This window comes from Quercus suber, unplaced genomic scaffold (assembly GCF_002906115.3).
Source record: "Quercus suber isolate HL8 unplaced genomic scaffold, Cork oak 2.0 scaffold_49, whole genome shotgun sequence".
Lineage (NCBI taxonomy): Eukaryota > Viridiplantae > Streptophyta > Magnoliopsida > Fagales > Fagaceae > Quercus > Quercus suber.
In genome coordinates this window covers 291,952-304,599 of record NW_027069514.1, presented here as the reverse complement: position 1 = coordinate 304,599, position 12,648 = coordinate 291,952, and the positions used below count along the sequence as shown (strand labels likewise).

The 12,648-nt window shown below is 34.0% G+C and overlaps 1 protein-coding gene and 1 non-coding gene across 2 annotated transcripts; one reads left to right on the top strand and one right to left on the bottom strand.

The window, feature by feature from the left end:
* Window positions 1-7,524: 7,524 nt before the first annotated feature.
* Window positions 7,525-10,088, bottom strand: LOC112029315 (uncharacterized). The gene is made up of 2 exons (XM_065771811.1): window positions 7,622-10,088; window positions 7,525-7,553 (listed from the first exon to the last, which is right to left on the bottom strand). The coding sequence occupies exons 1-2, from the start codon at window positions 10,086-10,088 to the stop codon at window positions 7,525-7,527; spliced, it is 2,496 nt and encodes an 831-aa protein (XP_065627883.1).
* LOC112018464 (small nucleolar RNA R71) lies at window positions 9,775-9,883 on the top strand. Its single transcript, XR_002883608.2, has one exon. It is a non-coding gene; the product is annotated as a small nucleolar RNA R71 (small nucleolar RNA).
* Window positions 10,089-12,648: the final 2,560 nt, after the last annotated feature.

Here is a 12,648-nt window from a genome sequence, read left to right as displayed (position 1 = left end):
TAAGCACTAAATAGCATTCTCACATATATGGGTATGGTGGGAGAAGGATTTGGGTAATGAACCTCGCAAGGATGTAACAATGGAGAGGGTGAGAGGAAAGGAATTTGAAGAGTCTATATGTAAAGATTGGGAATAAGTCAATCTTGTTTTGCTCTAGGTTTTCTCTTTGGAAGCTCTCTACATTTCGTGGGTATAAGAGGTATTTATACTATGGTGGGAAAGGAATGCGAAGAGTCAGTTTTTCAAAACAGAACTAGCTGGCGACTTGGCCTCGTGACTTGACTGAGTTGCGAGTTCAAGCCGCGAGCTAACTGAATGGCTAGTCTAAACTTTTTTGTCCTGTAATGCAACAGCTGGTGTGATGGTTCAACTTCTCTACATGCTTCGCTCATGTGCATCATCTGGTGACTTGCCAGTCGCGAGCCACCTGCGAGATCTAGTAGCAAGTCCTTGCTTCGCTGCACATTCTTGATCATTTCTTCATACTCTCTCACACACTACCCTTACAAGATTCCCACCAAAATATAGGGTTTCTAAGTGCTGAATTACAAGCAAATTGTCACAGAATAAAGCCAACAAGATGTTTGATTAAATTCAACCTTACATAGCACACCAAAGAATCCATTTGAAGGGGTTCTACATATGTGCTATAGTTTTTGCAGATGGCTGATGATGACTCAATTCATCCAAGTAAAACAGAGCTGGCATTTATAGTACATCAGGCCTAGCTAGAATATGGCTTTGCTCACTAGATTTTTTTTTGGTTAATAAGTACTTGTTTTTTGAATTGATTGGCATTATTTTTTTTTTTTAAAAAAAGCCTTTAATAAACGTATTAATTGTTTGTATTTTATTGTGTTGTTTTGTCAATTTGATGGAATTTTAAAGGTGTAAAATTTTCCCCGTGCATTGCGCGGGTTAAATGCTAGTATATAATAATAGGTGAAGTTGAGATAAACTCAAATTAGAATTCTAAATTAGAGTTCCAATTTTGAGCCACGTGTCCTAAATCATTTATTCTTAAAGAGTTTTATTTCTTAATTTTAGAATTAAATGTGGGACCACATCATAAATATTTATCCAAGTGAGTTATTAAGTACAAAAACCAAAGAGTCTAGAATAAATGAATCGTTAAAAAAAAAAAAAAAAAAAAAAAGTGCTTCACAATAATTTAAAAAAAAAAAGACACGGAAAATTTACATTTTATACCTAATAATATCCTTACAACATTTTCTAAAGAGTTAACAAATTATAAAAATGACTATCAATATAATTTGAATTATATATATAGTGTAAGGTTGAATTTATTAAATCATGTGTTGGCTTTATTTTGTGCTAAATTTGCTTGCAATTTTGCAATTAGATACCCTATATTTAGGTGGGATTTATGTAAGGGTTGTGTGTGAGAGAGTGTGAAGAAAACTCAAGATGTGTGCAATCAAAGGAGTCTCGCAACTGCATCTCGTGATTGACTCGTGACTAGCAAGTCACCAAAGTGGCACATGTATGGAGCATGCAAGGGAGCTGAAGGGTCACGACAGCTGGAGCACTATTGGACAAAAATTCCAGTCTAGCCAAGTAGTTAGCTCATGACTCAGACTCGCAACTCATTCTAGTCACGAGGTTAGTCGTCAGAATGCCCTGTTTGGATGAAAACTAACTTTTCGCATTCCTCACACACTCTACTATAAATACCCTTATACCCACGAAATGTAAAGAGCTTCCAGAGAGAATTTTGAGAGAGAAACCTTAGAGAAAAACAAGATTGACTCATCCACAATTTTTATCATTTGATTCTCTAAATTCCTCTATTCTTACCATCTCCATTGACATATCCTTGAGAGGTACATTTGCCAAATTCTTATCTCACCATACCCATAGCAGTGAGGAGGTGTTTTGGTGCTTGGAAAGCAGTTCAAAGAGGACCAATTCGTTTGGTTGATGCAATGGGTTTATTGCGGGATTCGGTAAGCTAAAGAAGACAAGGTTCGGCATAACCCTATTGGAGCAAGAAGCTTAGAGGGCTTAGGTGCACTGGGTAGATTAGGCTTGGAGGGTCTCTTGCTATTCATGTATCCCAATTATATTCTTTAGTGGATCATTTACCGTTTGGAGGGTGGTGGAGAGGTTTTTCACCGAATACTTCGGTTTCCTTTTCAATAGCACATAGCCATGTTATCTTTGTGTTTGCATCTCTCTTTCCTTTCTCTTTACCTTTTAATTGCTATTGTGTTTGTAATTAATTATGGTTTAGAGTGTGTTACTAATTTGGATATAGCTTATATTTCATATTCTGCACATATACTGTTTGTTTATAAGCTTGTGTTGGTATTTTTGTAATTGGGGGTCTAAACGTTCATTGGTGTTTTATACACTATTTGAACTTTCATATAGGAATTATATTGTGCATCTTATTGTATATCTTTAAGTGTATTCAAGCATATGTATTGGGTTACAAGCTAGTACTTCTAAAAGCAACAACATTAATGTCTTCTTAAATTAAAATTTCAGGGTTAGGCACATCAAAACACTTGATTTTATCTAAGTTTTAAAAACTGAAGACACAGGAGTTAAGCATCATACTTAAAACATTAATCCTCTATTCATAGTGTACTTAAACTCTAATACCAATTGAGAAGTTCATTTTGACCACTTGGTTGATTTCCAGCGGATTTAATCAAGTTCCTAAATTGACCAATTACGGAATAAAATTTAGAATAAATTAATTACCACAAATTAAAAATCACAATATGTAAAGCAATAATATTAAAGTAAAGTACACAAGCGTATGGTCACGAAATGACAATATCATGGACAATAAACCAAAGGAAAACCACAATGAGACATGTTAGGTTAAAGATTGATCCTAGTTAATTAATTCAATTATCCAAGTTGATTATTTATTGTGAAAGCACAAATAAATCACCAATTTAAAATAGAGTATAGCAGAAATTAAATTGAAACAGTGATTTGTTGACTAATGGAAAAACTTTTGTAGGCAAAAATCTGAACAGGTAAATTTCTAGTTACCACTCCCAAAGAATAACAAGTCCTACCACACAATAGTTATTCGTGATACAATATCGTAATAGAGTAAAATTTCACAAGCGAATGCTACTGAATCGTCAGAAACGTTGCTACACATCATGCAGGACATTTGGTGGTTAAGACAAAAGAGCCACTAACTTTCAATTAAATTAGTAAGAGATCCTCAACAACGTGGCTGGCCCATTGCCTTTTCCATGGATGATGGATCTCTAAAAATGAAGGATGATATTTGAGTGAGACTTCGAAGGATAAATAGAGTTTAGTGTGTGGATTTCGTGACATGTAGATGACAATCAAGGACGAACTCAAGATTTCGAGTTAGAGGTGGCTGGAATATAAGAAGAAAAAAAAACTCTAAATAGGCATCCATATAGTATTAACAAATTATATAAACAAAAAATTATTGCATTTTAATACATTAAGATGCAATTATTTAACCAAAAAAAAAGTATATAATTTTTTTTTTAATACTAGGCTGGTTAGGATTTAAATAATAATAATAATAATAAATTAGAGTATTCACAGTAGTGGTCATGATGTCCTCCATAATCTGGTTGTGAAGGTTTCAAAGAACAAGGATTCCACTAAAGGGAAAGATGGCCAATTGTGAGATAGGGTAAGAGTTTCACTGTTCTAGGTTTTTAGGGAAACCTAGACACGCGGAAAATAAACCCATTAAAATGCTGACGTATACAATTTTTCATTTAAAATACCGTATAGTGCGTTTGGAAGACACACTTTCATCAAACGTCTATCTATAAAAACACCAAGCCGCCTATAAAAAAAAAATGCAAACCCTAAAACGCTCTAACTTCCGTTTTTCCTTTCTCGGATGCTCTCTCCTTTCGCTTCCTTTTGATTTTCTTAACACCGATGCTTACAATACAAAGATAGAGAAGGAGGGAAAAAATAAACCTTGCGATTTAGAGATGAGAAGGAGACAGGCGTTGAGAGAACTACCACCAGTAAGTACTTCTTTTTTTCATTCATTCTTAGATCTGGGTATGGGTATGAAATATGAATTAGTTTTGAGAAATTTGGTTGGATTGATTTTAATTTAGGTATTTGGGTTATGTTGTGAAATTTTAAAATACTCGCAAGTGTACGAACCGTACCGAAGTATAGTTTGACAAGAACGAGGTCGAACCCACAGGGACTTGAATGAATGTAGGAAAATTAAATCGAATCTTAACCAAATTAATCCTAATCTAGTTTAATTAAAAATTGGTTGTTTTGAAATTAAATAAACTAAGCAAATAATAAAATTAAGCAAATAGTTAAACTAAGCAAGAGATATAAAACAATAAAAAGATGTAAACAATCAAGGGAAAGGAATTAAGGTTTTGGAATCCGCCTTGTAAGTCATATCAGCATATATTTATGATCATTAATTTTTCCCAACTCACTACATGATAATCTAGAAATCAATCTTGCTATCATGGAAAATATCCTCATTAAAATCCTTTTTTTAAAAATCTAAAGCATGTTCTTCTTCGCTTCTTAAGTATAAAACCAAATCATCAATTGTATCCGTAGCCAAACAAATCACAAGATATATCCAATTCTAAAAATCAAATCATAACTTGTATCCATTGACAGACAAATCACAAACGATATCCAATTTTATAATCAAGAATTAATAAACCAAGCATTCAATTAATTAAGACAAATCCTAAATCATGAGAAAAACATGATTGAACTCATATCTAGAATCCCATCTTAGTCAATTGATATGAAGCAAGAACAATTTAAATCATTAAAGAACAACTATTGTGGGAAAAATCAAATCACATAAATATTACTAATAATCCTTAACAAGGTTTCATCCTCAACCCTAATTATAAATTTAGCTACTCATGGTAATTGAAATAAAACAAAAGAATAAAATACTAAACATTAAACTAGACAAATAAAATAGAGAAAGAAATAGTCACAATGCTATCATGGAGAAAAGCTACAGAGAAGCCACATGCGGCACTGCCTCTTGCTCCAATTTTCTGTTTTGCATCTCAGCCCTAGCACTAGCCTCAGTCCTCCCCGAATTTTGCCCTAAAAAGCCTTTAAATAGGTCAATGAATCCTATTACAAGTTGAATTCCCGTTTGGAGAAAATCCCAGACTTTTAGGCTTTACTTAACCGACTATTTAGGCCCACTTAACGTCAGAATTAGGGCTTCTGGTAAACTACAAAGTTGTAGCCCTTTAAGTTAACTTTCCAGCCCAACTTGAATCATCTCAATTGGACATCTGAGCCGAAAGTTATGCTGAAAATACTAACTGATGTGCAGGCTGGAATCCTAATCCGAATTGGACTTGGATTTGGTGCAAATTTCCTTTGATTCCTTACTCCAATTGGACTTAAATTTAATATTCATGCCTGGCTGGATGTAAGTTGGCTTGATTCAATTGGCCTAGCCCCACTTTGCATGTAAAGCCCTTGTTACCTGCAACACAAAGATATTATATAATCAGTCACAAAATAACATAAAAGTAAGGCCAAATATGTAGATATGTGAGTACTTTATTGTATATATTTCATGCACATCAAATACCCCCAAACCTACATTTTGCTAGTCCTCGAGCAAAACAGATAAAGAGTAAAACAAAACAAAGAAATTAAAAACAAAGAAAAAGGAAATCCTAACTAATCCACTTTCGCTGGAAATTTCGATTGCATTTAGCGTATGCAACAAGCCTTTAAACCCCTAGCTTACACTAGTGGACGAGTTGTAGTCTCGTGAGGGTTTGCAGGGAATATACCCACAAAATTCTGAGAATGAGTACTAAAAACAAAATAAACAAAACAAAGAAAATCAATTTTTTTTCAATTGCCTTGTGCCAAGAGGATTAGTTCACGTTCAAAAACACTACAAATGTTAAAGAAATTTCTCATGCCATCAAAACTCAATGTGAGTGAAAAGTGATAGCCAACCCAAACATACTCTTAGTTTTAGAATAAACTTGACTCGAATCTCTATTTGAAAGTATGCTTCAATTCAAATCTTTCTGGTGTTATCACTCAACAAATGAAATCACTCTGAAATGGGGTGTACACTCTCAACAACATATGTGAGCGGAATAATGTAAGCAAAATCAAACATCTCACATATAAACCACATGAAAAACGCTTAATCAAGAAAGAACAATTAGTCTCATGAAAGGATGCCAAAAAGAATTTATACCACACTTTTTATTCAGTCATATCAATTTCTGAACTACACAATCTTCAAGATCAAATAAGGACTTTATTAGGACGTAATGTAGGGTAAAAGTAAAGGGAATGAAATAAATATGGGTGAAGGTAAATAATAAGAAGTGTTTTCAAGATTTGTCGGAATGTCAACTCTTTTTGGAACTTCCATTCAACATTTTTTTTTTCAACTCTTCTTCTTCAAAGCAATACTCCTTGACATTTCACTTCTCAAAATTTGATGAGAACCCTTTTTATTTTCTTCTTTTTGACACTTTTCTTTTTCTTTTCTTTTCTTTTTTTTTCAATTCAATTTTTTTTTTCTTTCTTCTTTGAATTCTCGCACAAACCACCACATTGAAACAAACTGATCAAATTCCATCTTGAAACACTATGGATAAGGGTTTTAAGAAAGAAAGGCTTATTAAAAGACTCAAGAGGGTGACTAGCGGTAATGTATCACAAAAAAGAAAAACACATATATGGCTCAAAGTAGACAAAAATGGCCTAATCTCATCTCTCAAAGACTAGTATAATTCATTCAACATCAATGACTTCAAAAGATTCAAGTGTGGCATAAAATCATTTTTTTTTTCTTGACCAAAAGAAAGAATAATGAGACTACAACAAGGGAAATATGTTATGCACTTCCAAATGAACTTTAAGAATAGAAACAATAAATAACCCCAAAAAAAAATAATGATTGGCTCAAAACTCACAGGGGTTACAGTCTCCACATTGTTATCATCAAGATTTTCTAATCATTTTTATCCTTCAACAACAAGTTGTGTCTGAGTGGCTATGTGCATGTGCAATGAATTGAGCATGAAAGCAATGAAATTCTTTAAGCAAAAGTAGTATAATGAACTCAAAACATAAACCTCAAGCTAGGCAAACGATTTTTTATTTTTTATTTTTTAACACAACTAAACAAAACAAAACAAAACAAAAAGATAGAAATCTATATACATCCCCCCCAAACCTAAACCAAACATTGTCCTCAATGTTAAAAATGATACTCTCAAAAATATGTCTTGAATGAAAAGAGAGCAAAATAGTAATATGCAACATGAGAACTAAGAAGAAACAAGTAAGGTAAGGAGAAGGAGGAGACGTACCTTGATCAAGCTGATTGTTATAAATTTTAATTTCTGTCAAATATCAGCTAGAACAAAAGAAAATAAAACTAAACAAGAAAATAAACACAAATATTAATCTAAAAGCAGAAAATAAACAAGAAAAACATTTTTTTTTTTTTTTTGCAAAAAGATTTAACACAACTAGAGATCAATCCTGATAAACAGGACCATCCAAACCTTAACAACACCATAGAGATAAATAATGCATATTATGAATGGACTGGTCCAATGATATTGTAACTTACCTGGGTCAAAAACATGTTGAGAAGCTTTTGCAGTGTCTTCCAAGTGAATTCTTTGCACAACCACAGAAGCACTAATACCCTTAATATCAGCAATTTTCCAACCTATAGCTTCCTTATGCTCTTGAAGTATACTTATCAATTGGTGTTCCCAAAAGTCATCCAACTGTGGTGGTTCTACAATAGATAGGAATGGGGATGAAGAAAGTGGAAAATGGACCACTTTTGGCTGCCAACTATCAATACTTAAGAGAGGAACAGAATCCAACAATGCATTGACCTTGTCAATTGATTTTTCAGTATTCAAATTGCAATCAACACGGGTTAAGCAAGCCTTTAGGGGCTTCTCACAACTTGATTGTAGGAAAGTATCATGGACTAGGCTCCCAATCATGTTAACCTCACATATATCCTCATTGTCTAGTACTTGCTTACTTATGTCAAAGATATTAAGCTCAACAGTCATATTCCCAAAAGAAATCTTCATCACACCACTCCGACAATTGATCAAAGCATTGGATGTGGCTAAGAAAGGGCGACCCAAAATGACATGGACTTGTGTACTAGCATTTAGAGCAGGCTCAGTGTCTAACACAACAAAATCAACAGGAAAATAGAATGCATCCACCTTAATTAGCACATCCTCAACAATACCTCTAGGGATTTTCACAGACCTATCAGCTAATTGAAGTGTCATGGTTGTGGGTTTCAACTCCCCCAAACCTAGCTGTAAGTAAACTGAATATGGCATTAGGTTCACACTTGCCCCCAAATCTAGCAAAGCTCGCTCAATGAGATGATCCCCAATCTTGCATGAAATTGTTGGAGATCCAGGGTCCTTACATTTCACTGGATATTTATTCTGAATGATTGAACTGACTTGCTCTGTCAAAAATGCCTTTTTAGGGACATTTGTCTTTCTCTTCATTGTCACAAGATCTTTTAGAAACTTGGCATAAGCAGGAACTTGCTGAATTGCATCAAGAAATGGAATGTTTATTTGCACTTGCTTAAAAACCTCTAAAATGTCTCCAAATTGTGCACTTTTTTGAGGACTGATTAACCTTTGAGGAAATGGAGCTTTAGGAACAAACCTCTTATCAAGGGGGGAACTAAGATCCTGAATTGGAATTGAGGTTGAGTTGCCCTTCTTTTCTTTATGATCATCCTGTGACCTGTGAATTTCTTTTTCCTTTAACACAATATTTTCATCATCCTCCACTTCTGGCATTTTCACTTGATTATCAACTTTCTTACCAGACCTAAGGGTAGTAATAGACTGAACATGTTCTTGTCCATAAGTAGAACTAGAAGAACCATTGATGGCATACTGTCCTTTTGGGTTAGGTATGGGTTGACTAGGAAACTTTCCTTTTTCCCTCTCTCCAACTTGGGTTGCTAACTGGCCAACTTGATTTTCCAACTTTGAAATAGCTTGAGTATTCAAATGGGTGGAACTTTTTATCTCTTGAATGGCTTGGCTTGTTGATTGCATGAAAGTTTTGAGAGACTCCTCCAAAGATGGTTGTTGTCTTGGTGGTGCTACAAACTGAGGTGTTGATTGAGGAATGGGAGGATATGCTTGAGTAGGTGGACGAAATTGACTTTGTTGATGCACTTGGTGTCCACCTATATTTGTGGGGGAATGGTTCTGCCTCCAAGAGAGATTAGGATGATTTTTCCAATTTGGATTGTATGTCTCTGAAAGTGGACTAGCAAATGGTTTTCCATAATTATTCAGTGCATTTGCTTGCTCAGTATAAAAATCAGGATACCCAACTGTGGAAGGACACATTTGTGTTGTATGCATAGGACTTGCACAAATAGAGCATGTTTCACTTTGAACTTGATTGACAGAATTCATCCCTCTACCTAAAGCTAAAGCCTCAACCTTACGAGTGAGATTGTCCAACCTAGCTTTTATGTCTAAATCTTCACTGACTTCATACAATCCTCCTTTCTTAATTGCAGGGGCAGATCTCTCTTTACGATTGGAAAAATCCCATTGTTGTGAACTTTCAGAAAAATTCTCAAGAAATTTGTATGCCTCATCATCTACAAGACTCAAAAATCCACCACCATTCATGGACTCAATCATGTTACGATTTGTCTGAGTCAAACCATTATAAAAATATTGTACTAGTCTCCATGTTTCAAAACCATGATGAGGACACTTTAAGATCAAGTCCTTAAATCTCTCCCAACTCTCATAAAATTTCTCTTGCTCATCTTGATAAAAATCTACAATTTCTTTCCTCAAAGCATTGGTCTTGGCCATAGGAAAAAATTTAGAGAGGAATTTTGTGACCAACAGTTCCCATGAAGTGATAGATCCAGGTGACAAAGAATTATGCCATGCTTTGGCCTTATCCTTCAAGGAAAAAGGGAATAAACGCAAGCGAACTGAGTCATCAGTGAAATTCTGGAACTTACAAGTAGCACAAATTTCAAGAAAATCTTTCACATGCATATAAGAATCTTCTCTATCCAATCCATGAAAAGTAGGAAGAAGATGGATTATTTATGGTCTCAACTCAAAATGTGCAGCAGTGGTTGCAGGCAATACTATGCAAAATGGAGGGTTGGTGGTTATGGGTGAGAACAACTCCCTAAGAGTTTTTGAATCATCTCCTGTTTCTTCCATTGTGGATGAATAATCAAAACTAACAAGACGATTTTCTTTATCATGTATCCAAGTTCTCATACACCAAGCACAAAGAAATAATTTTTTTTTGTTTTATTTTTAATTAAAAAAATTTAACTACAACTAGTAGAAGGAAAAATTTAATTAAGACCTAATTTATTTTCCTAACCAAGTCCCGGCAACGGCGCCAAAAACTTGTTGTGAAATTTTAAAATACTCGCAAATGTACGAACCGTACCGAAGTACAGTTTGACAAGAACGAGGTCGAACCCACAAGGACTTGAATGAATGTAGGAAAATTAAATCAAATCTTAACCAAATTAATCCTAATCTAGTTTAATAAAAATTGATTGTTTTGAAATTAAATAAACTAAGCAAATAATCTTATCAAAAAAAAAAAAAAAAAACTAAGTAAATAATAAAATTAAGCAAATAGTTAAACTAAGCAAAAGATATAAAGCAATGAAAAGATGTAAACAATCAAGGGAAAGGAATTAAGGTTTTGGACTCCACCTTGTAAGTCATATTAGCATAGATTTATGATCATTAATTTTTTCCAACTTACTACATGATAATCTAAAAATTAATCTTGCTATCATGGAAAATATCCTCATTAAAATCTTTATTTTAAAAATCAAAAGCATGTTCTTCTTTGCTTCTTAAGTATAAAACCAAATCATCAATTGTATCCGTAGCGAAACAAATCACAAGATATATCCAATTCTAAAAATTAAATCATAACTTGTATCCATGGACAGACAAATCACAACGATATCCAATTTTATAATCAAGAATTAATAAATCAAGCATTCAATTAATTAAGACAAATCCTAAATCATGAGAAAAACATAATTGAACTCATATCTAAAATCCCATCTTAGTCAATTGACATGAAGCAAGAACAATTTAAATCATTAAAGAACAAGTATTGTGGGAAAAATCAAATCACATAAATATTACTGATAATCCTTAACAAGGTTTCATCCTCAACTCTAATTATAAATTTAGCTACTCATGGTAATTGAAATAAAACAAAAGAATAAAATACTAAACATTAAACTAGACAAATAAAATAAAGAAAGAAATAGTCACAATGCTATCATGGAGAAAAGCTACAAAGAAGCCACATGCAGCACTGCCTCTTGCTCCAATTTTCTGTTTTGCATCTCAGCTCTAGCACTAGCCTCCCTGAATTTTGCCCTAAAAAGCCTATAAATAGGTCAAAGAATCCTATTACAAGTTGAATTCCCGTTTGGAGAAAATCTCAGATTTTTAGGTTTCACTTAATCGACTATTTTGGCTCATTTAACGTCAGAATTCGGGCTTCTGGTAAACTACAAAGTTGTAGCCCTTTAAGTTAAATTTCCATCTCAACTTGAATCATCTCGATTGGACATCTGAGCCGAAAGTTATGCCGGAAATACTAACTGATGTGCAGGCTGGAATCCTAATCCGAATTGGACTTGGATTTGGTGCAAATTTCCTTTGATTCCTTACTCCAATTGGACTTAAATTTAATTGGGTTGGTCTTCTCTTGAATTCACACCTGGCTAGATGTAAGTTGGCTTGATTCAATTGGCCTAGCCCCACTTTACATGTAAAGCTCGTGTTACCTACAACACAAAGATATTATATAATCAGTCACAAAATAACATAAAAGTAAAGTTAAATATGTAGATATGTGAGTATTTTATTGTATATATTTCATGCACATCAGGTTGATTATGGTTTGTGTTAAAATTGTTTCCTACCTATCCTTGTCAACGGTGGGCCAAAAGGGTTGATCCATCCTACCAAAGGGATCCGTTAAGGGGACCCGTTGTCTCCTTTCCTCTTCTTCCTTTGTACGAAAGGATTACATGGCCATATTTATAATGATGCAATTAGGGTTGACATCAAAGACTTTTCTTTTTGTAGGAGAGGCTTGAAAATAACCCATATGTTGTTTGCAAATGATAGTCTTTTATTTTCCACCGTTGAATGTGAAAAAGTTTTGAATCTCTTGGAAACCTATGAGCATGCGTTCTGCCAAAAGGTGAACAAGAACAAGACAACTTTGTTCTTTAGTAAATCCACACCAGAGAACGTACGTCCTGCTATCAAAGGAAGTTTGGGATTGTAAGAAATAACACAATATGAAAAATATCTTGGCCTACCATCTATGACTGGAAAGGGGAAAAAAAAGAGTTTTAATTACATCGAAGAAAGAATATGGAGAAAATTACAGGGTTGGGAAGGGATATTATTATCATAAGCTAGTTGTAAAGTTATGATAAAATCAGTTATCCAAGCCATTCCAACTTTCACTATGGGATGCTTCAAATTACCCATTGGCTTGTGTAATGATATTGAGACATTGATTAAAAAATTGGTGGGAAGAATATGG